Genomic DNA, 26,061 nt, shown 5'->3' on the forward strand with positions numbered 1-26,061 from the left:
ACAAATGTCAATTCATTAAGATTACAGCATGCGGTAAAGCCCAGTATCATGTTTGATCATTACTGGCAGCAACTTCCGCATAGAGGCAGCGCAGCTCTGCCTCTATGCGCGTCAATCAGCGCGGATCGCCGCCTCACCCCAGCCCCTCTGTCTTCCTTCACTGAGAGGGGCGGGGAGAGGCGGAGATATGCGCTGATTGACGCGCATAAAGGCGGCAGCAAAATCCATGACCAAGAAAGTCGTGGATTTTGCTGCCGTGTACCCCCGTGAGTTTGGGGTGATCGAGGGGGTTTTCAGCCGCGGTTCTGCAGCGTTTTAAGAGAGACAATGTTAATGAGGTTTTTTAAAATAAAAACCTCATTTTAGGGAGACTTCAGAGTCTCTTTAACAGAGAGTGCAGACCTACAGTTCATGTAAAGAAAATGTGTTTTTGAGTTTGGATTTTGTGAAAACATGATAGAACCTCATTTTCTCTGCTGTCTGATTCCCTGGTTGGGAGATTGTCCTACAGAAATATGTCCAGCAGGGACACTGACTGCAATAAATAAAACAATTTTTTGTAGAAGACTTTGGCGAAGTTAGAACTTACATCAAGCTTTTATTCTCTTCTTTTTGGTGTTCAGGACCAGATTTAATGTTAAAATCTTGGATTGTTCAGGTGCAGAACATTGGAAAAAATTTCCTAGCTGGAGTGGTGGCAATAAAAATGACAAAGAACTTCTAAGCAATTTCCATACTACTAAATAAATAAAAATGTTATTTTCCCCTTTAGCTGGGTTTTAACTGTGTATTTGCAGAAAATGTAGAGTTAGGTGTTTTTGCCATTCTTTGCATACATTTTCTGTTAGTGTTTGCTGTATGAAGTAATGTATATCGTACAAGCTGGATTTCATCCGGCTAACAGATTTTGGTCAGTGAAGCCATTGTCTAAAACTGTAATGGTGTCTTTGTTTAGCAGTTGCTTCCAACCACAACGCTACAGTTTTTTCATTCTTTGCTGCAATGCAAACACATTAGACTTGGCAGAGCACGAAGCCTTCGCATGCATGGTTTTCTGGGACAGTCCCAGCTTAAGTTTTAAACGGCACACAATGATGGGAGGAAAAAGAAAACAGCAACTGTGATTATAAAGTCTGATTTCTTTTGTATGTTCTATATTAATCGTATTAACAAGAAAAAGATCTTACTGTTATTAAATGCCCATAAAGAAGTAGACTTGTCCTTTGCATGCTAAAAATCTAAAACTGTATGCTTTTGTTTATAAATGTTAGTAAGCCTTTCTTTTTCTAAGATGTACTAAGCTTGTACTGGGCCAGCCCGGAATTGTGGCAGGAAGTGGGTCATGGCTCACCTCTCCTGGCTGCACATTTTTCCTTCCTCTTGTCCAATCAGTGTGCCTGGACCTCTATGGTTCCCTGCAGACGTGTCCCTGCTCTTCCAATTCCCTGTTTTTGGATGTCTGTTTAAACATACTGGTGGGAATCAGATTAGGAGCATGCAGATGATGGTGGGGATGATGATGTCCTTGAACTGACATGGGGCAAAGAGGCAGGAAGGAAAAGAGTAGGTTGCAGAGCACCCTCAAAGGGTGGAAAAGAGTAAAGGCTGCCTATAATAATCAGTAGCAGCAGTCTTCAGTTACCAGTCAGGCAAGTTGTAGTCTGCAGCTGTCACCAAAAGTGTGCTTACGTAGTGTCAGACCACTGCTACCACCAACTTAATGTTTGGCCCAGTTAGATGTTCGTCTGTGTGGTACCTTTTTCAGTACGTATTGATGACAACACTATGGTCATCTGCAAACTATGTGGTCAAGAATAAAAGCGGAAAGAAAAATCTGTGTAACACTTGAATAAGCACACCTTTTAAAAACCCACCACCCCTATTTGTTATTTGTACTTTGATGTATAAACAATTTTATTACAAAAAACCCACCCACGAACAACCTGGTGGCAACATTTGGTCACAGCACAGAGATCTGTGTGTCAACATTCACCCAGGAAGCAAGTTGCATTTGCTGCATCTTCCTCCAAAACCTTTCATCCTGCCGCCAAAATTACCCATGATGCTGCATCCAATTTGAGTGTGGGATGTAGCCCAGCTTTATAGTTTTCAGGCTCCACTGGTGGTAAGGGGCTTGACCGTACAGTGGCTGGTGTTTGTCGCAGTGGTAGCCGCTATGACCAGGCATAATTACCCACACCTTCTACCCCATAGTCCCAGATTTCAGTCAGCACAGTATTCAATGATCCTTCACTCAGGTGTTTAAAGCGGACCCAAACCAAACATTTTTTTTAATTCAAAATATTTAGTTGCACCACTCTGACACATACAAAAATAAATAAACACTCCTTCAAGCCTATGAGCATTTCAGTGACTGCTTTTCACCCTTATCTTTTCATAGCTAGGGTTATACAGGTGGCAGCCATTAGCAATTCCTCGTTTGCTGGACACCATCTACTCCACCAGTTTGCCGGCTCCTGTCCCAGCAATTTGAAAGGAAGGGAGGGGTTCCTCCAATAAATGTAAAATATTTTATATTTGTCATCATGCAGCTGAAAAAAGGCTGCTATTTATTATTATAAATTAGAAAATAGATTTTATTTCTGAAATCTTGTATTTTTAATTTGGGTCCACTTTAACCCTCTTGGTGGTTAATTAATTGTGCCAAATAGTCAGAAATACATTTTTTTTTTTTGTTTGTTTCATGTAAAGCTACCAGAGAGGTAGCTACATGAAACACTAGAGGGTGCATGTGTCCCTCTAGTGCGATCGTCGCCAGCATCAATAGCAAACAGGGGAAAGCGTATATAACGCGATCCCCTGTTTGGCTTTTCCTGTCGGAATGACGTCATGGACGTCCTGACATCAGACGCCTCCGATCCAGCCCTTAGCGCTGCCCGAAAGTCATTGGTCTGGGCAGCGCAGGGCTCTGGCAGGGGGGGCCCTCTTTCGCCACTGCGTGCGGGCAATTGCCGGCGGCGATCAAGCAGTACGCGTGGCTAGCAAAGTGCTAGCTGCGCGTACAGCACTTTAAATGGGGCGAATCGCATCACCAGGGGCTGAGATATCCTCCGCGGCGGCTTACCCCGAGCTCAGCTTGGGGTTACCGCTAGGAGGGTTAAGGTCCGCACACTTAAGTTGATCTAACTTTGGCAATAGCCTTCCCACTGAAGAAGAAAGTACTGGGATTAACTGTTAGAATGCTGTTCTGCTACCATTTTTTTTTTCTCGTCGTAGGTTTTAGGCTGTAAATCTTTTGACGCAAATAATTTCTTTGTTTCATACTTTAAAGTCAACCAAGCACCATTTTTAGCACCCAGGACATCTGAATGCCAACAATGTGACTCGTTATTAAAACAAAAACAAAAAAAAACACCTTAAATTTGACTCTTCTTTTTACATTTAAAAGTTTAGCAGAGGCCTTTACAAACATTTTTTTTGTATCAGCAGGGGGTTGGAGAGAGAGCACACTGTGTTTGAAAGATTGTAGAGAAGTCACAGATGCTATCTTCACACCTTCCCATGGATAAATAATGAACAGCTAGTGGGGGGGGGGGGGGGGAGGCAGCATGGCAGCTCTTATAGCTATTAGAAACCAGGACAAAATGCAGTAATAAAGTGGCTCTTTGTTTCCTTTAAGCTGGAAATCTAGAGAGGGTATAAGCACCTCTGATTTCACTGGCCTCCTCCTTCAGCAATCTGTCCAGTTGTATCACGGTTTCCCCAATGCCTTCTGATTCTGATTATCTCTACTCCCAATCGCTTCCACTACTCTCCATTGAGGAGAAAACTCTGCTCATCAGAGAAACATAGTGTGTAGTGTGTCTGAACAGCGATCATTCCTAAACTGCCACCTGAGGTTATGTACCACGGGAAGTTACAAAACCCTTGATAATTTTACTCTGTTTCTGATTGTGGTTTATGAATTTTATCACCCCGAAATATCCGTAGTTATGAAAAGCAAGACTCGAAATTGCTGTGATCAAAAGGCTTGTACAAAACTTAACGTTCATTATCCAGGGCCTCACCCATGTCTAACCAAGTGCTCAGTCCTATTTTGTTTTTTTTCTTCAATTAAAAAGCCAATAGCTTTAGCTAGAATAGGATCTGGCTTTAGCAAGTTTTACACTCTTCAATATGAATGCCGGATGGTTAACAAATGTTGTGACACATCAATAACAATCCTCCTTGTGTGCGTACATTGTGTTCTTAATAAAACTTTTCTTCAGGCAATTTGCATCTTGTCTAAAACATTTGGCTTTGCTTGTTACTGAATAGCTAAAGCAGAAATGAGAGGTTGGGTCTGCCTATGGGTGTATACTGTACAATGTAAATATAGCACACTACTTCCATTCTGTGAGGCATGGAAATTCAATGGTTGTGTACCATTCAAGCTCGGGTCCACCCAAAACTTTTTTCTTTTAACCTGCTGAGCGGTCTGGACGAGCTCAGCTCGTCCAACACCGCCAGAGGCTGCCGCTCAGGCCCTGCTGGGCCGATTTTCGTCAAATAAAGTGCAGCACACGCAGCCGGCACTTTGCCAGCCGCGTGTGCTGCCTGATCGCCGCCGCTCTGCGGCGATCCGCCGCGAGCAGCGGCGAAAGAGGGTCCCCCCAGCCGCCTGAGCCCAGCGTAGCCGGAACAAAAAGTTCCGGCCAGCGCTAAGGGCTGGATCGGAGGCGGCTGACGTCAGGACGTCGGCTGACGTCGATGACGTCACTCCGCTCGTCGCTATGGCGACGATGTAAGCAAAACAAGGAAGGCTGCTCATTGCGGCCTTCCTTGTTTATTCTGGGCGCCGGAGGCGATCGGAAGAACGCCTCCGGAGCGCCCTCTAGTGGGCTTTCATGCAGCCAACTTTCAGTTGGCTGCATGAAATAGTTTTTTTTTTATTTAAAAAAAACCCTCCCGCAGCCACCCTGGCGATTTAATCAGAACGCCAGGGTGGCTAAGGTGGCTACTAACGATCCAATCTTTTTCATCCACTCTTGCCAAATCTACGTAGTAGAAGAATAAACTGAGTGAATCTATTGAATGCATACATTAGGAAGTCCCTTCATCTTACATAGAAATGGTAAAATTGGATGAAAAAGATTGGACTGTTAGTGGCCACCTTTAAAAGCCGTACACACACCTCCCGCTGGGCGGATTTTTCAGTGTGTACACACTGTCAGCGGACTGATAAGGCTGTTCCTGAACGATCCACCCGGTGGATCGTTCAGGAACAGCCTTATCAGTCTGCAGACAGTGCATACACATGCACTACAGTCTGCTGAAAACCCGCCCAGCAGGAGGTGCCAACGGACCCATCGTTGGCTGCTGTAGTGCGTGTGTACGCACCTTTAGAGTTGCTCTTTATGAGACTACTGTTTATCTAACCTCAAAACCCTTTAGAAAATCAGGTGGCCAACGTATCCAATTATGCACTACTCATAAGAGGAGAGACTAATGGTGTGTACACAATTGAATTTTACCCCCTTCCATTATAGTATGAGAGCCATACCTACACAGTCTATTCTATTGAGCTGAACTCCCCATCAGATAAAAATCTTTGCAAGATGCTGCACACACATATGCTGTACACATTCAAAAGATCATTATCTGCAAAAGATCTGTTTCTGCAAAAGATCCATTCCTGCAAAATGCATTCATAGTCGATATCTGCAGATCCTCATACACACCTTGTTTAACAGACTTCATCTGCATATCTGACAATCATCTGCAGATCTGAAAATCCATCCTGGTGGATCTGATCTGCAGATGAATGTCTGTTAACCCCCCTGGCGGTATGACTCCCGCGGCTGCGCGGCCGCGGGAGGGTTTTTTCACTTTTTTTTTTTAGCATGTAGCTAGCCTAGCGCTAGCTACATGCTTACCCCCCCTCCCTGCGGCGTCCCCCCCGTAGCGACCGATCGCCGCCGGCGCCGCTTGCCCATAAGGAAATCCCGTTCTGAACGGGATTTCCTTGAGGGCTTCCCCCCGTCGCCATGGCAATGATCGGAGTGACGTCATCGACGTCGTGACGTCACAGGGAATCCCGATCCACCCCATAGCGCAGCCTGGCACCGATTGGCCAGGCTGCGCAAGGGGTATGCGGGGGGGGGGGACTGTATCGCGGCTTGTAGCGGCGCATCGGTGGCGGGCGGCGGTGATCAGACCAAACACACAGCGAGCAAAGTGCTAGCTGCGTGTTTGAAAAAAAAATTATGTAAATTGGCCCAGCAGGGCCTGAGCGGCACCCTCCGGCGGCTTACCCCGTGTCCAGCACGGGGTTACCGCTAAGGAGGTTAAACAAGGTGTGTATGAGGATCTGCAGATATCATAGACTATGGATGCATTTTGCAGGAACGGATCTTTTGCAGGAACAGATCTTTTGCAGATAATGATCTTTTGAATGTGTACAGCATCCTTGTGTAGAGCATCCTGCAAAGATTTTTATCTGATGGGGAGTTCAGCACAATAGAATAGACTGTGTAGGTGTGGCTCTCATACTACATGGAAGGGGGTAAAATTGGTCTGATATCCTTCATTTATCTTTCAAGTGTGTATGTAGCATTAGGTTACCTACCTGTAATCTACAACAAAACACAAAACCTCAGTCTCTACATGTGCTATAAAAATGTAACTTTATTGGTGGCATACAAAATTCAAGCATGTCGTGGAGCAAAGGGGTTTATACTCCACAACATGCTTGAATTTTGTATGCCACCAATAAAGTTATATTTTTATAGCACATGTAAAGAATGAGTGGTGTAGTGTTCGTCTAACCTCTGTCTTGGGAGACCTGTGGGAGGAACACGAATGGAGAAAAAATTCCACAATTGGGACACGGGCAGTCTCTATCCATCTATAGAAACATTTATTGTGGTATGTATCCACACTATAGCCTGGAACCCACTACAAAGCGCTATCGCTAATCACAATCGCTAGAGTTTTTCATGAGCGGTTTCATTTTTATTTTTTTTTTGCACGTAAGTGTTTTTCTGGCGATTTTGGTAGCGATTTTACAAAATGTGAACGTTTTTCCAGTGATTTGCAATTAGCATTTTTAATTCTGATTGGTCCTTTCAGTTAATTTAATTTTTTTTTACAGTGTACAGTAATTTAAAAACTCTAGCAAAATCCCTCTGTGTAGCAATTCATGATCGATTACACCAGCGTTTATATACTTTACATTGCGGAAACGCTAACGCAAACTGATAACTCTCAAAAATACTGCATGTCCTGCGTTTGCGATTTTGCTAATCGCAATCGCTCCAGTGGAATTTGGCCCATCCACTAACATTAGCTGAGCGTTTAGGGATATCGCTAGCGTATTGAATCGCTCCCTAAACTCTCAAAACATTGCTCTAGTGGGTTCCAGCCCTATGGAAGTTTATCATTACTTCCTGTCCTTTGACACCCAATATATGAGCAAAATGATCTTAAAAGAAATTCTCCCCAATGCAAATGTAGACATTCATAAACTGGCAGAGGTACATAATGTTTCTTGGCATTTCCAAAACACTGGAAGAAGTTCTAGGTGGAACTTTTAGACCAATTACTGTGTCACTTATGCATCTAGAGTATTATACAATAACTGGAGTGATCATGTTAAGCAGTTGATCTCCCACGGTTTTGTTTTTTTTTTAATTATTTATTTTTACTTTTCTTGTGTGCTGTTTTCACTATTCACTTGAATTGTGTTGGCCATCAGAAGGAGATTGCACCAACTTGAGTTGGTAGTAACAGTGAGGTGTACTTGCCAGTGTACATTCGTTGTTGCAGTGTTTTGTTTGTTGCACAATATTTCCAAATCTTCTTAACGCAATACTTTTCTGTTGCTCCTCCAATTCTCTCACTGAGTCCCTCCTCCCCCTTTCTTTTTTGCTACTGACACTAACCTTCCATCACCGTTTGTAACTTTAACCTCCCCTTTCCTCTCCTAATACTAACCTCTCCTCTTCTTAATACTAACCTCCCTTCCCCACTCTCTCTCCTAATACTAACCTCCCCTCACCTAATGCTAACTTCTTCTCTCCTAATACTAACCTCCCCACTCCTCTACAGCAAAAACCTCACCTCCCCTCTCTGCTCATAGCGCTAACCTTCCTCTCCTAACTATAACCTTCTCCCTCATTGTTGCCACTATATGTGTACTGATTTTAGTGATGTCCCACCACTCCAACCACCTTATTCCTATGTCTTAGACGAGCTGGTGCACCAAACTACCGTTCGGCTACATGATCGAGCTCTCGTCTGTATAGTAGATGAGCACTCTTATCACATGCTAAAATTCAGGCCCCCAATTTAAAATGCAGTCCATAGAGTAGCTGATGCATAACAGGTGCCTGTGTGCCAAAAGTGCCTGCTTCATACGTTCCACTCTATGTATTGCATCAGGGGCTTTCTGGAAGCACTGCTAAATCATTTTTACCAACCTTCACTTGATGCTTCAGATATTTCAAAGAAGATTAATATGTGCTGGCAACCAAATGGAGGTTGTGAAAGATTTGCACCAACTTATTTTTTTCCTGTATGCTGGGTATGTATAATAGCCTATTAAACAAACATTTGTGAGAGGATACTGTTAAATAGAGATATTGAACAGAATAACTTTAGGGCTCTTTCACATTAGACAACGCATGCAGGAGCCTTTCTCCTGCATGCGTTGTCTGCCTGCGGCGTGTCGTCTGGTATCTGCGGTGCGACGCAATCATCGGCGGTAGCTGGTAATTAAACCCGACGGAAAACGCCGGCTCGCGGGTGCGTTGGATGAAAAACTGCGCCCGGGTGCGTCGGAACCACAACGCATCGAAACGCAGCGTCGGGTGTGAAAGGTAAAATGAAAGTCTATGGACTTTCATCTTACCTTGGATAACGCACGCACAAAATCTGCCCTAATGTGAAAGAGCCCTAAGTACTACTTTGTTACTTTGAAACTCGCAAATATTTCATGTGTCGGTTTAATTTGAAGCATAAAGTACTTGGCATGGTTGCCTTTATTTACCAGTATGCTCTTACCATTATTATCTACGATATGTTCAGTATATTTCTTGGCATAGTATTACATTTATTATTATGCTGGGAATACACGGTACGTTTTAGTACCCTGTATGGAGCCGCTGGCTCGATTCCACGCGTCCCCGCAGCCGCCCAGATTGATTCCCGCTCGTCCTCGCGGGCACTTTTTATCTTCTGCTCGTTTTTTTCCTATTGTCCCGCCCGCGGTATCGAGCGGGGAATCGATCCGACGGCTGATCGGACGCGTTGGATTTTATCATCGGCCGCCATCAGCGGCTCGATTTTGAGGTACAAAACGTATTATTTATCCCTAGTATAAGAAGCCCCATCTACAGAATACGATTCTTTGTGCGATTCGAATACGATTCTATTTACGATCCGATTAAATCCGACATGTCCGACCAGGATTCGATTCAATAAGATTTGCCATTGTTTTGCAATGGCGAATTGAATCGAATACCGATCGGACATGTCGGATTTAAACGGATCGTAAATAGAATCGTAATCGAATCGCACAAAGAATCGTATTGTGTAGATGGGGCTTAATGCTGGGAATACACCATACAATTTTCTGTTAGATTTACCTGCCGGATAGATAAAGTTCAACATGTTGGAAATGTATCTCTTACCATCTATCTGCCGAGCAATTAGGCATTGTTCTACTCAGCAGGAGATGACCAGAAGACAATGCACCAGAGATAATGACCATTCTCTACAGAAAATAATCTAATTATGCATTCTAACAGAAAATCTAACAGAAGAATCTAATGCTGGGGATACACGGTACATTTCTGTACCGTGTATCGAGCAGCTGATGCTGGGAGCTGATAATATTCAGCAGGTCCGATGACCCCGCTCGATCCCCGCTGGCGGACAATGGCGGGAAATCGAGCGGCTGATAAGGAAGCGCCGGCGGGAACGAGCGGGAATCGATCCAGGGGGACGTGCGGGGAGTCACTCCGGCAGCTAATCGAGCCGCCGGATCGCTCCGTTTATGCCCAGCATAACAGAAAATTGTATGGTGTATTCCCAGCATTAGGAGTATCACTTTATGGAACATCTCATTATGTTTGTGAAGAGGTTATTGTAGGCTTAATACAATATATGATAACCAGTGAAAGAAAGCTTTAGTTTTAAATCTGCTGGATTGATTCCACTTGTTACTGTACTTTTGCTGCTTTGGTATAACACATTATGCAAATACACTAATTGGTCAGTATCTGGTTACTGGTATATGAATTTATTTTACGTTTCTCTGTGCTCAGAAAAATGTAGGCTAAAAAATCCTTTCCTTATTGAGTTTGCTGGCTCTAATACAAGTAGTATAAAGACCTTTGTGTGTGATGTTTCCTCTGTTACTGGGAATACTGGGAATAAAGTTGGACTTTTCAAAAAAAATTTAAGTTGTTTCAATTGAACACTTCATCTCACTACAGTGGTCCTTTTAGTTCTTATATTATTTACCTAGATGTTATGAGGACGATCTACAGCTTTAGCCTGTCACTTAATGAACATCTGCCTAAAGGTTCCCAAACACCAGGCATTACTCCCCAGATGATTGGATCACTGGGATTGAATCTGCCAAGGATTGCTGCCCCAACATGCTGCCTGATGGCAATTTCGTTCGATTTTTGGACTATATCAATTAACATTACAGATCAGGCAGGATTGTTTTGTGGGATCTATGTGGGGGTTATCCACTACCCACTGGGATTGGCCGATGCCAGATGAGTGTAGTTTTGTGACGGCAGCAGGGCCTTCACCTTTCATGGTGTAGTGTGGGCGGAGCGTGTGTAATGCCTGAAACCAGGTCAAACCCCCAGTGGAATTGCTGTCTGAAATAAACCACACCCATAACCTTAATATAGGAAAATGGTCATCTAAAAGCATGCAAAAAGAAACTAAGATGTACTTGTAATACATGTTACTTCTGCTTTTATTTTTTATTTTATTAACAGGAAAAAAATATATTGGCCTCGATTCATAAAGCATTACCTCATGCGGTAATGCTGAAAACAGCAGACTTTACCGACCACTTAGCAAAATGTCAATTCATAAAGGCTGTTACCGCATGAAAAGCTGGCATTACCGACGAGGGAGCTAAATTACCGACTTGGCTGCAGTTACCGACAACACATGTCAGTAAATTGTCAGCAAATGTCAATTCATAAAGCCTGCAACATGCGGTAAGCCTGGCGGTAGTTACCGACACCTCTGGTGAGGTCTTAACAAGTTACCGACAGCTCTGACAGCTCTGATTAATGCAAAGTGCAGAGATCCGAAAGTCTGTTTGATTCATCTGTGGAGAGAGCCGGAGAGACGTCTGTGTGAATCATTTCAGCAGGCAGGGAAAGACTGTGTGACTCATCTGTCTGAGTCATCAGTGGGAGAGCCAGAGAGAGCCGTCTGTGTGATTCATTTCTGCAGGGCAAAAAGGGAATAGGGACACTGCTCTACTCTACCGCTCAATGGGCTGCGGTAATTTACCGACCTCCAAGGGCAGCTGGGGAAATGTTTATGAATTAGCACACAGACCGGGAAAATACCGAGTGCGGTATTTTCCCGACAAGATTTTTGTTATCGCACTGCTGTTTATGAATCGAGGCCATTGTGTCAACTGTGACTGTCAACCTTTACCAACTTCTACCGTAAATGATATAATCTTAAGGAATCCAAAATCCAGATTTATTTCTAAATGATTTGAAATTACCAAAATTAAGAACAGAAGAGGCATTGGAACTAGAGGGGCCGGTCCATAAAAAAAAGAGAGAAACCATACTTTATTGCAGGCGGTGAGCAGGAGTATTCTCTTTGAATTGGATAACAATGCAATCCAGTGCAGGTTAAAACATGTACATGAACTCCATATAATTACAGGGATTAGCTCTTACAACTAAATTTCATCCAATTTGCACATCAATAACAATTTTTTTTTGTAGAAGCCTGCTTATTTTAAGACTTTTGTACTTTCAAAACTGTCTAATAAGCTGCGCATATGAATTCTCTCAATCTGTGTCACATCTGTCCTAACAAAACGAAATGTATACTGTTTGCTCATGGATTTGTAAAGTCCACATAACTGTTTAGCATCAGACAAGCAGTTCTTAAAGCGGGATTTTCACCATAAAAATCAAATTTCAACAGCAACTGGTCGGAGTGTATTAAAGAGAAACTCCAACCAAGAATTGAACTTTATCCCAATCAGTAGCTGATACCCCCTTTTACATGAGAAATAGAATGATTTTCACAAACAGACCATCAGGGGGCGCTGTGTGACTGATTTTGTGCTGAAACCACTCCCACTAGAGGCTCTGAATACCGCGGTACTCCTGGCAAACTGCCACAATGTAACAATGTTCACAGACAGGAAATGGCTGTTTATAGCTGTCTAACAGCCAGAACAGCTAGAAACAGCTACATAACATGCCCACAGTAACAATGTCACCATGTATTACATGTCAGAATGTGAATCTGGGAGAGGAAAGATTTTACAATGAGCAAACACTGACTAAATCATTTATACATAATTATGGTAAAAAATGAAGCACTTTTTTTTACTACATTATTTTCACTGGAGTTCCTCTTTAAAGGATACATCCAGCCTCCAAAAAAACCCCAAAATCCACTTACCTGGGGTTTCCTCCAACTCCTGGCAGCCGTCCTGTGCCCTCGCTGCAGCTCCGGTGGATCCCGCTGTCTTGCGCTTCAGGAGCCGGCATTGCCAGATCAGCTTCTTGTGCGTTCCACGGCGCGGGTCTTGTGGTTGGGCCGATGTCATCAGGATTGTACTGCGCCTGCGCAGTACAATCCTGATGTCGGATGGACCACATGACCCGCACCGTGAAACACACAAGAAGCCAACCTGGTGAGGTTGGCTTCTGCAGCGCATGACAAAGGGAGCCACCGGAGCTGCGGCGAGGGCACAGGACGGCTGCCAGGGGCTGGAGGATGTATTTGGAGCCTAGATGTATCGTTCAATACACTCAGACCAGTTGTTGTTGAAATTTGATTTTTATGGTGACAATCCCGCTTTAGGAACTGCTTGTTTTTTCTGGATCCTGGACCTTCCCTTTAAAGTGAACCAGAGACGAAGCACCCTTGTGTATTTTACCATAGAAATCAGTGGGAACATTAGAGAAAACATTTACCATGCTCTCTGTTCCATCCTCACTGCTAAAAGTGTCTGTTATCTAGCTGAGATAAGAATCCCGGACTGAGCATTGAGTCTGGCTTTGCTATAATGACTCAGCTATAATGATTCCTGAGCAAAGCCAGCAGGGGGCAGGCTTGGACTTGAAGACAGCAAAGAACACAGTCTCAGCTATAATTATTCTGTAGCAAAGCCAGACCGACTGCTTAGTCGGGATTCTTATCTTAGAGGTGATAACAGGCAAATTAAACAGAGAACAATGTAACAAAGAGCAGATTAGGTGTTTACTGTCATGTTCCCACTGATTTATAAGGTAAAATACATGAGGGTGCTTCATCTCTGGTTCTCTTTAAGTGATAAAGATGCTAATCCTGCATTCAAAACTTTTTCTGCTGTTATGGTTTGGAGTGATCATACCTTAGGAGCACTGGCCCTTTAATTGCCATTGCCATCGGCTGGCAAAACAGTTGCATGCTGGGGGGTCTTTTTATCTATAATCTATTCCTCCTCTTCCTTTTATTTCCCTCTCCGTCTAATGACATAAGTGCACTTCCTAGAACTCAGTGGGAGTGTCTGAAGGGTAATGTATACACAATTAGAAAGAGGAGAGAAAAGAGTGAGGGAGGAAATATCAGGATTAGCTTCATTCACAGGTAACCAAGCTGGAATAGAATAGGATTCTCTGCTTTTCCTTTATAAAATTCACAGGAATCATAACATGGACAGTGCAATACATCTGTTATGTAAGTAGAACTAGTATTTTTCTACTTATTTTATTTATATATATTTTTTATTTCTGGATTAGCATGGGTGTCACTTGTTCTGTAATGTGCATTGATGATAGTTAAGCTATGTAAAGACATTTGGAGCTTGTGGCTTATTTTGACTGATCTCTGGTTTGGTTTCTCCCCAACAATAAGAACATGCATGCTTAATTTGGACAAAGGTTCTGGCAGAGATCTTAAAAAAAAAAAAAAAAAAAAAACACCAAAAGTTGTCGAGAAAATTAACGATAGTGAAGTTAACACAATATGCGATCCGGAGAGGACTGTGTCGACCTTTACCAACTTCTACCGTAAGGAACCCGAAATTCAGAGTTAATTCTAAATGATTTGAAATTACCAAAATTAAGAACAGCAGAGGCATTGGAACTAGAGGGTCCGATGTCCGAGGCCGAGTTTGTGAGGGCAGTGGAGGGTATTAAAAACGAGAAAAGCCCTGGTCTTAGATGGCTTTGGGATTGAATTTTATAATTGCTGTCTAAGTGAATTGTCTTCTCCCTTCTGTAATATGGCTAACTATCTTAATGGAACCACCACCTTTTCTGATCTTACCAATAACGCTTTGATTACAGTGATCCCTAAAGAAAACAAGAATCCGCTGGACTGCTCTATCGACCAAACTTGTTAATTAATACTGATGTAAAAATTTACTCTTGAATCTTGATGAATAGATTAGAGGGGATGGTGGACCAGATTTTGGGAAAACAACAATCAGGATTTAGGAAAAATAATCCTCTCTATGACAACATTTATACTACTGTTAATATTATCAATGGCACTCGAAACAGAAAGGAGAAGACAGTAATCATTACAATTGACGCCGAAAAGGCATTCGACCGTATATCAAGGGAATTTATTTTCTGCTGCCTTCGCAACTTCGGTTTGGGACCCAACTTTATTATCAGAATTAGGAGACTATATTCCAATTAAGGAGCACACCTAACAGCCAATTCTCATATAGGCAAAAGATTCAATAACAAAAATGGGGTAAGACAGTTGCCCACTTTCTCTGGTTTTGTTTAACCTCTGCCTGGAACCCGTGATCTACAAAATCCAGACTGAAACTCTTATAAAAGGGTTGAGATAGGGAATGAAAATACAAAAATACTGGCATATGCTGACGATCTACTTCTAATATTGAAAGACCCGAGCTCCTCTTTACAAATTTGTCAGAATATACTGAATAGCTATGGCTTTTCCTCAAATTTTAAAATGAATGAAGGGAAAAGTTTTTTTTTTATCTTGGATCTGGGCTGCAATCAGAAAACGATAGTAAAGATTAGAGGTAAACAACTTAATTGGAAATGATCTATCCAATACTTAGGCATAACTTTAAGCAATAAGATTAACAGCCTTTATAATCTGAACTTTAAAAACATGATCCAGGAAAGTAAAAATTAAATTGAAAGGGTGGAACCATCCATTTCTGAGCCCTTTGGGAAGAGTATACTTAAAATGTTTCTCTTGCCCAAGATCCTATTTGTAATGCAATGTTGGCCTATTTTCCTCCCCAGATCCTGGTTTAAGGACTGGCACAGGCTTTTCCAGGACTTTATTTGGGCTACGAGTAAATGAAGAATTACAAACCATTTCGAGAGATAAGAGAGGGGGCATATCCGCACCTGACATACTCATTTACTACCAAAGTATACACTTGGTAAGAGTTATCGAGTGGAGAATTAATTCCCCCCGGGAACCTATACAACATTTGGCCCGCATTTGAAAATGCAGCAGTGAATTTTGATAGTCTTTTCATGCCAGCCCAAATGAATAAAATAATGTATTACGAATACCTCCCATTGCCTAATAAAACCAACTTTAGTGACCTTATATAATTTAATTACAACGTAGCATAATAAGACCGGACTGTCCCCCATGACGTCCTTGAGAAGTAATCCGGACTCCTACAGCCAATTTAGATCAAGACGTTCGTATAATAAACTTTGTTGGTAATAAAAAACTGGGCATCGTAAATAAACAAGATCAGTGGTGCTCAACCTTTTTTGGCACGAGGGCCGAACTTCAAATCAAAAAAAATCTCGAGGGCCGGAACACATGCATACAAAATTTCGATGTAAAACTTTTAACGTTTTTCTAGTAACAGTTAACATGGTGTTGGAAATGAAAAGAAAACGAAAATATAAGAATTGTTGTACTCACCATTTGATGCACATTTTCTTAATGAGAAGTTTGTGGCTGTCTTTCAGAAACCAATTTCTGGATATTTGACTCCAAATTTGTAACATTTATTCTTAATACAGAAAGAAGATGATCATCTGTGTGTATGTGCAGAGGCAGATTAATGCAGCAATGGTATCAGAGTCCAGTACAGTATTAACTATCCCAGCGATACCCGGGGCTGAATACGAGCACACGCTGGTGTATGCGCGGGACGCAATACCTGCCGATACTACGCAATACCACCCGATCCTCTCCCCCTCCACAGGACACCGCGGGCAGACACCGCGCAGGCCACAGAAACTGGCGGGCTGTAGGTTGGGCACACCTGAACTAGATGAACCTAACAGCAAAAAAACCTGGTGGAAAGTCAACAGCTACCTTAATAAAAATAACCCAATCAGGGTAGACCCTAACAAAATTGAAAAAATTATGCTTTCTAACAACCAACCCCCCCCACCCACCCACCCATATGGTCTTGGCCATGTATGATTTCTTGTTAGCTTCAAATCAAGATAACCTTCCTTCTTACTGAAAAAAACAAAAAACACTAATATGACAGATATGTGGCCAAAGATTTGGTAATATTTATGGAAAACCCCAGACTGTAATCTTCAACTTTTGCAATACAAAGTAATATCTTACTCGGGCGCGTAACAATACATTTTTAGCATCAGTAAAGAACACGTTGGAAATGTGGAGGGATAGCAGGCAATGAAGTTCATATGTGGTAGGGTTGTCTGTAGGTACTAAAACTATGGGGGGATTACACTGAATTCTGCCGATCTAGGACCGAGAGCGGCTTTAACATTTCCCCAATCACAGTTATTTTCGGTATCAACATTCAGCAAGGAGTGCCGGATATTATATTCCTAAAAGAAGTAGGCTCCCTAATTATCCGTCAAATAATAGCAAGACACTGGAAGGAACCGATACCTTTAAATCTTGCTGAGTGGGTAAAAGGGATGGATGATTTATGTGAAAATAATATAGAGAGCATGGAGGAATGGTTGTCAAACATAATTCAGTATTGGAGGGAGAAATGGAGGAGGTTGCGGGATATTTGCACTTAGAAAATGCGAGGGAGTGACCTTTTGGGTTGTTTGAGTTGGAGTATTGAATTTGAAGTTGAGTATGGTATGAGTGCTTGGAATGAAAGGAGGGGTGTATATGTAAAGTATTATTGGTGACCTATTCAGGTATAAGCAGTTAAATCAAATTCAGCCCGCCTCTATCGAGCCGTTTTTTCCTTCTTCTTTCTCCTTTTGCCTTCAGGGGTTTATATATATTTTTTTTCTTTTTTTTCCTACATCCTTTCTATAGATCTTTTTTTAAATATATTTAAAGAGAGTCTGAAGCGAGAATAAATCTCGCTTCAGACCTCATAGATAGCAGGGGCATCTGTGCCCCTGCTAAAACGCAGCTATCCCGCAGCTTAACGCGGGTCCCTTCACCCCCAAATCCCCTCTGTACAGCCGGGGAGCGCTTCCGCATTGGGGCAGGGCTAACCGCCGCAGCCCTGCCTCCCGCGCGTCTATCAGACGCGTACCTCCGCCTCTCTCAGCTTTCCTTCACTGAGAGGGGCGGGGGAGAGGCGGCGATGCGCGTCTGATAGACGCGACTAAAGGCAGGGGAGAATATCTACGACCAACTTGATGACCAAGGCTTGCAGGGGTGGGTTTGGGGGTGAAGGGACCCCCGTTCAGCCGCGGGATAGCGGCGTTTTAGCAGGGGCACACATGCCCCTGCTAACTATGAGCTCTGAAGCGAGATTTATTCTCGCTTCAGACTCTCTTTAAATATATAACTAAAAACACTTCCGTAAAGATGAGCTTTAGGAAAATATGAAGTACATAATCTTTAGCATACTAAAATTCTCTTTTCAAACTACGATGTGAACACCCCTGACGTAAGGCCTCGAGGGCAAAAAGGAATGAGGCTTGAGGCTGGAGGAAAAGTCTGGTAATGACCTGAATGGTTATGCTGAGTTTGAAGAAAGAAAGAATAAAAAATTTGGACACGTTTCATTTGCTAACCCTATATAATAAAATGCCTGGCGCTGCGTTCCCGTTTCTGTGCACCTCTGGCAGCTGGTCCGGTATCCCTACCCACCCTCTATCTTCACTCGCACGCCCGAGTCGTTCGTCGCTGCCGGGAAGCACTTGGAGGAGCAGGTAGCGGGAACGCTGCAGACATTGCTTCTGCCAGCACCCGCTCTATAGTGCACACCTATAGGAACAAAAGTGGTGGCACGAATCCCTGCTTCTCTCGGTACTTCCCTGCAGTTACGAATGGTAGCGGGGAAGTGGGTGAGGGGGAAGATAGAGTGGGTAGGGGAGGAGCCGGAGCCGCCAGCATCCATTCATTTCTGACTTTGGCCGCTGTAACACGGCCACTACATACAGTCAGCTTTGTAGTTTTGTCACTAGTAGGGATGGTCAATGAGATGCAAATAATTCTGCATTATTGCAGGTTTATGCAAATTTTGTATGCTAATTTATGCTCTCCCTTTGCTCATAACATCTATTAATTTGATATGTTGTTAAATTTGGGGTTATACAGTAGTGCTATACTCTACATATGCACTCTGTGCAGAGCTGTTGTGAATCCACTGAGAATGTTGTGCACATTGAACTCAGAGGTGTTGTCTATCACCTGTAAACCTGATTCAGATCTTGCATGAAGAATGTGCAGGACGTATCCCCTCATTCTCCTGCAGAGCACCTGCACATCACTCTTAAGGTGCGTACACACATGCGACAATAGTCATTTGAAACGATCGTTCCCCGATCATTTCAAATGACGATCGTTTGAAAAAAAAAAGCAGCCAATGACCATGAAGTCTAACGACGGACGAGCTAGATCGTTCAAAACGAACGCTCTAGCTTGGCGGATTTTTCCCAACGACGATCGTTTGCAATAGTACATCATTGGAAACGGTCGTTCGTACTAGGCTTGACATGCGCATTTCACTATTTCTCCATGGAACTTTTCATTGTTATGCGCAAGCGCAATGGTTGCTTTATGTGATGTAACGTTCGTTTTAACGATCAGATCGTTACAAACCTTTTTAAACTAACTTTACTTAGGTCGTTCTTTCTTCAATTAAAAGTTCGTTCGTCGTTCATAACGAACGATCGTTGTCGCATATGTGTACGTAGCTTTAGATGCACCCACAGTTAGATTGCCTAGGGCCCTATCAATGTTCTTTGTTTTTGTCTTCACCCTCTACAAGTACTCTTACCGATGACTTTTTGATTTCTATTTAACCGCTACTCTACAGCTACATCCTAAGTTAAGTTAAAGTGCATCTCTGGTATATATTTTAAAAGACAACTAATGCTTAAAAATTAGTGTTCCAACACGTTCACCTGGTTTTGAGAGCATAGCTTTGCCTCCTTGCAGAAAATGTCCCTGTCCTTTTCTATATTAGATATAGAAAAGGCCAAGGCCTTTTTCTGCAAGGTGGCAGGGCTACACGCTGGAACCTGGCTGATAATGGACTGATTAGAAGTTGATTCTTATACAGATGACTTGCTGGGGCATTCACATTGGCAATGATAGGCTGAGATAGCCAACAGGGTAGAGTGTCCGCTTCTCGGCCAGCATTTTTTTGTTCTGTTCCGGAACATAGATGCCATCGTAATATAGCTTTGACGCCTAATCTTTGGCAGCGATTAAATGCCTTTTATGTTGCATACTTACAATCAACAAGATTTTTCTATGCAAATTAAAGGATTTGGAGGAATCAGAAACTGAGACTGATGATTTTTGTACTGCCTCCACACCATCTCCACCGAGAATCTAGCTTGTGTACAGTCATCCCCCAATGTTGCATTAAGATCAGCCTCTGAACTTTTGCCCGTGGAATCAAGTCCTGATGCCTTTAGGCGACAGCGATTGTGTGCACCTTTGCGTAAAGCATTCTGTTAGTCACTATTAAAAATGTTTTTTATATTGTATTTCTCTGTTTTGGAATAAGGAAGTGGTTTACTTCATCTATACTGTCTTCCTTCATCTTCATTTCATGGAGTATAATATGGCCACCGGATGGCTGAAGTATAAACCTCAGCCACATTTGTGTAGTTGGAAGAGTAAAATGTCTGTCTTGCAGCTGAGGAATACTGATCTATTTATTAGGGGATTTTAGTTTTAATCATGTGGTCCCACATTCTCCACATTCTTCAGTATGTACTTCAAAGCTAAGTCTATAGGATGAGCAGAAGCCCATCTTGACTACGGATGTTCCATGTCTGGTCTGCTGTGTATATGCACACATATTATTCAGGTTCTTTGCCAGCGAGTTCTTGTTTTGCAAATCTGTACAAGCTCAGTTTTGTCTTAAAGCATACCAAATGTATATAGTTGGACCATTAATTCTTATAAACCATTTTACCTTTTCGCACATGAATCCATCAATTACCAACATGTATGTTTCTGTGTTATAATTTAGAGATGCCACCCAGCATTTTCTGTTGTTTTTGTAAAAGACTGGAATCTTTCTGCTGCAGCTGTAGAGATTTTTTTTTTACCATTTATTTAATCCTTTTCATTTTATAACTTCCTCCAGGCAACATGATGGATATTCACTAATCCCAAAACCTTATAAAGCTGCCTTATCTGTATTACCTTTCCTCTGCAGGAAGATTTGTAAAATAGTTTATGGATAAGCTTGTTCTCCGCCTCCTATTTCCAATAAAAATATGTAGTATTGTGCTTTTTTGTCAATGTTTTCTGAAATAATGGTCAAAAATTACTATATACAGAAATTTGATCTGCCTCTCAAGCATCACACGGCCTATTAAGAAGCATTCCTATTTTATCTTTACTGCTTTGCATTGTCTGCAGCTCCACCCCCCCCCCCCCCTCCCGGATTTTAATGAATAATTCTACAAAGCATTAAATAAAAGAATCCAATGAGTTATCTGTTATTGCAGTCCATTTTAAACATGTAATTTCTCAGTACAGTCTGTCTGAAAGTGAATTTAAATGCGCTCATTTTCCATTCCTATATCTGTCACTGTGCTAACAAAGAAAAGCAATCCAAAAAAATGCACGTTCTCTCAGGCAACGCTAAATACTCAAACCTAGACTTTATTTTTTAAACTTTCATTTATAAAATTTATATAAAGTTTATATAGACAACAATACAAACAGCATATTTCAGGCAAAGTGCAAATTAAAGACAATGCAGAAAGACTATGAAAAAGTACAAGTATAAACCGCTAGAAAAATTACCCTTAGCTGAGATTACTCAAATAGACCCACCAGATCAATATGACATCAAAAGCATGTAAGCACATTAAGGGATATGTAGTGTTGCCTAGTTGGCCCATGGGTCCCTTATTCTATCAAACAAGGGTGTGAATTCTCTGATGGTGGTTATTTTTTCCCTGATGTATATAGTACGGTTCTTGTTAAGTAATTCAGACCTCGAAGAGGTGAGGGATTTCCAAGTCTTAGCCAGGAGCACCTTGGATGCATTACAGATCTTGTCTAAGAGTTTATTTTTGGTGCTTCGTCAGTTGGGAGTGGGGTTTATGAAAAAGGTTTGACCATGGGTCCGGTTGGACTTGTACTCCCAATACAGCTGACGCCAATGAGAAACTGAGGCACCAGAACTCTGATACCAGTGAGCAGCTCCACCAGCAATGAACTTGGTCAGCAGGGGTGTTGTGATTACGGAAACAAAATTTGAGGGAACAAGACCCCACTTAGCTAGTTGGACTGGGGTCCTGAACCAATCGTACAGTATTCTATGGTTGTGTTAAACCTAGACTATATTAACCTCTAATAGCAAAATAAGAATATAGGACTCTAGGGAGGACAGGTTAACTTAAAACAAAGATTTGTCCCTAATCATGTTTAGGAGAATAACATACTGTATAAACTAGCTTTTACTTGCTCTGTAAAGTCCCACTGATTTGATATTCTCAATTTCCTGATCCTACACTGGCAGTTTACAAATAGGAAGAAAAGGGACTTCAGACACAATGTAACTGTATGTAATTGAAATATAATTTGGAACATATAAAGAAGTGTCTCCCCCTCCCCCCCCAAAAAAACAAAATCAAGTTCAAGTGCACTTTAAGGAGGTAATATGTTTGATTATTTAACACAGTCTAAATATTAAACTGTTTGAAAAAAAAGAGTCTGAGACCTGTCATCTTTTTTCCATGCAGGGTGCTGGGCAAGAAAAACTTGGCATTTATGTTAAGTCTGTTGTGAAAGGAGGCGCCGCAGAAGTGGTATGTATGTCTTAAATAACTGAACTTTAAAATTAAATACCACACTCGGAAGTTGGTGTGAAAAAAAACTTAAACTTAGAGTAATAGTGGAAACTGCTAAAATAAAGTATTTCCATTATCAAATTCATTTTCATCTGGGTAGTCTGCTGGCAAAGCAACTGCTATATGTTCACTATGTCTGGCCATAGGCATCATTATACCTAGCAGATATACCAGTTTACAGAACTATAGTATCATAATGGGGAGAGAGACGATCATTCAATTGTCTAGGCTGTATTGCAATAGCAAGGGTATCCTTTCGTTTGGGCTTCTGCAGTAGAGCATACCCGATCGGGCTCTGCTATTTCAGCCGGAGCGTGAGCAAAAAGCCGCTACTGCACCTGCGCTGACAGGGAAAGGTAAATGATAATCTCTCTGATGTAGGGGCTGGCAGCGCTGGATCGGGCTGGAGGAGGAGGATGGGGGAAGCTTCATTAAGATCCAGGGGACTTTTTTCCCCTACAGGTTTACTTTAAGCAATCTTACTATGACAAACCCCTTTATAAGTCGTTTGTAAAAGCTTTTTTCCTCTACATGTATTTCATGTCCTTTCTACAGACCTAGGGAAACCAAGATAATTTGCCAAGCTTTTATATTGCCTTTGGATGTATTTATACACCTTAATTGCGGTACTTTGATGTTGTACAGTGGAAAAAGTTACTTGATCTTAAATGGCAGACTAAACAAGTGGCTTTTCAGTTTTGATTTAAATCCAGGAGCTGTCTTGATTAGGTGTGGCAAGGAGTTCCAAAAAGTAGGGGGCAGTATGATAAAAGGCTCTATCTCCAGAAGTTTTGAGTTTAACGGGGGGGGGGGGGGAGGGGGGAGGGAGGAGAGGTGGTTGTCCAGTTATTAGAGCCTGTTGTGGGAGGTGTGATGCAGCTGCAACAAATTCTTCAGGTATAAGGATTGGGGTGCTTATAGTAGCAAGAAAAAGTATGTGAACCATTTGGAATTATATGGATTTCCTCACAAATTGGTCATGAAATATGATCTGATCTTCATCTAAGTCACAACAATACACAAACACAGTCTGCTTAAACTAATACCACACAAGTAATTAAATGTTTCCATGCTTTTTATTAAACACATATGTAAACATTCACAGTGCAGGTGGAAAAAGGTATGTGAACCGCTAGACTAATGAGATCTCCAAGAGCTAATTGGAGTGAGGTGTTAGCTAGCTGAAGTCCAATCAATGAGATTGGAGGTGTTGGTTACAGCTACCCTGTCCTATAAAAAACACAAACCAGTTTTGGGTTTACTTTTCCTAAGAAGCATTGTCTGATGAAAATGATGCCTCACACAAAAGAGATCTCAGAAGACCTACGATGAAGAATTGTTGACGTGCATAAAGCTGGAAAGGGTTATAAAAGTATCTCCAAAAGCCTTGCAGTTCACCAGTCCACGGGAAGACAAATTGTCTATAAATGGAGAAAGTTCAGCCCTGCTGCTACTCTCCCTAGGAGTGGACCATCCTGTAAAGATGACTGCAAGAGCACAGTGCAGAATGCTCAATGAGGTGAAGAAGAATCCTAGAGTGTCAGCTAAAGACTTGCAAAAGTCTCTGGCATATGCTAACATCCATGTTAGCAAATCTACGACACTAAACAAGAGTGGCGTTCATGGGAAGATACCACCGAGGAAGCCACTGTTGTCCGAAAAAAACAAAACATTGCTACATGTTTAAAGTTTGCAAAAGTTGTGGCGACCCGGCACGCACTTATATTATGCCTATGACGACTTTTAAAGAGCTTTAATAAATACTTATTTTTAAGACGGTGCGGATCCTTACAACTGATACAAAGAATCCCTGTGACTCCAGGGGTGATCACGGCACGTCGAGATCCGTTGGTGCGGATATGATTGGATTTGCTTAAAGTTTGCAAAAGAGCACCTGGATGTTCCACAGCAGTCCTGGCAAAATGTTGTTGTGTGGACAGATGAAACCAAAGTTGAGTTGTTTGGAAGAAACGCAAACTGTGTGGAGAAGAATAGGCACGGCACACCAACATCAAAACCTCATCCCAACTGTGAAGTATGGTGGTGGGGGCATCATGGTTTGGGGTTGCTTTGCTGCGTCGGGGCCTGGACGGAAAGGAAAAATGAATTCCAAAGTTTATCAAGATATTCTCCAGGAGAACTTAAAGCCATTTGTCCATTAGCTAAAGCTCAGCAAAAGATGGGTGAATGACTCAAACATAGAAGTAAATGAACAACAGAATGGCTTAAACAGAAGAAAATATGCCTTCTGGTGTGGCCCAGTCCTGACCTTAACCTGACTGAGATGCTGTGGCATGACCTTAAGAAATCGATTTACACCAGACATCCCAAGAATATTGCTGAACTGAAACCGTTCTGTAAAGAGGAATGGTTAAGAATTACTCCTGACTGTTGTGCACGTCTGATCTGCAACTACAGGAAACGTTTGGTTAAAGTTATTGCTGCCAAAGGAGGTTCAACCAGTTATTAAATCTAAGGCTTCACATACCTTTTTTTTCACCTGCACTGTGAATGTTTACATGGCATGTTCAATAGAAATATGGAAACAATTATTTATGTGGTATTGGTTTAAGCAGACTGTCGTTGTCTATTGTTGTGACTTAGAAGAAGATCAGATTTTATGACCAATTTGTGCAGAAATCTAATTCCAAAGGGATCACATACTTTTTCTTGCTACTGCAATTTGGGTGAAAAAAGGAATTTTTCACAACAGCTGAAATTTTATTCTTGACGTTTAAGCCTCCATCAGTCAGTACACCCAAGCTGCGCAACATTTTAGAGCTAAAAAGGTCTGAATCCCCTTCTGTCAGTGGTGCTGACTGAATCTGGAGCTGCTTGCTGCTAGGTTCTGACCTCCAATGACTAGAACCTCAGGTTTGTCAGCATTTAGTTCAAGCCAGTTGTCATTCAGCCACTACTGAAGCGTGTGGCGCAAGACATTTGTGTTGCGGCAGCCCTGGGTATGTGTCGCCACTCGCCGCATCTCCCCGCTTTATCTCCTCCTTGCTTCTGAGATCCGCCTCGTCTATTTAGAGCAGGGCTTCAATAAAATGGCCACCGATCTCCACAAATGCAGACAGTGGCTGTCATTTTCTTGTTTCCCTGCTTTAACTATACACGTAGCGGAGGCAGAGAAGCGTGGAGGGAGATGGCGCTGGAACGCATAGAGCTGGTGAGTGACCCACTGCCAGCACATGCTACTGGGGGCACCTACACCTCGCTACCTATCCTGAAGGCACCCACACCTGACTGTCCTGAGGACCCCTACACCTCGCTACCTATCCCGAAGGCACCTATACCTGTCTATCCTGAGTGCACCTGCACCTCGCCACCTATCCAGAGGGCATCTACACCTCGTTACCTATCCTGAAGGCACCCACACCTCGCTACCTATACTTGAGGGCACCTACAATTAGCTATGTATCCTGGCTACCTATACTAAGGGCACCTGTACGTGGCTACATACCTACCTATACTGAGTCCAAGGGGGTTTTATTTGGGGGGGGGGGGGGTTGATGTATCATGGAGGACTGCGCGTTTGGCGGGATGTGTCACGACTTTAAAAAGGTCGGGAACCACTGATGTACAGTATATGGTGAACAACAAAGGGGATAGTATCAAGCCCTGGGTCACACCATGTTTCAGTAGTACAGGGTTG

General features: G+C 42.4%; 1 protein-coding gene across 22 annotated transcripts in view; it reads left to right on the plus strand.

The window, feature by feature from the left end:
- Nucleotides 1–26,061, plus strand: part of AFDN (afadin, adherens junction formation factor) — a 329,459-nt gene that overhangs the window by 214,911 nt on the left and 88,487 nt on the right. For all 22 annotated transcript variants that reach the window (XM_068231796.1, XM_068231782.1, XM_068231787.1 and 19 more), the window contains one exon: nt 22,296–22,361. In XM_068231796.1, the coding sequence (XP_068087897.1) occupies nt 22,296–22,361 (66 nt within the window). The remainder of the gene's footprint in view (nt 1–22,295; nt 22,362–26,061) is intronic.

Source organism: Hyperolius riggenbachi, chromosome 4 (genome assembly GCF_040937935.1).
Source record: "Hyperolius riggenbachi isolate aHypRig1 chromosome 4, aHypRig1.pri, whole genome shotgun sequence".
Taxonomy (NCBI): Eukaryota; Metazoa; Chordata; class Amphibia; order Anura; family Hyperoliidae; genus Hyperolius; species Hyperolius riggenbachi.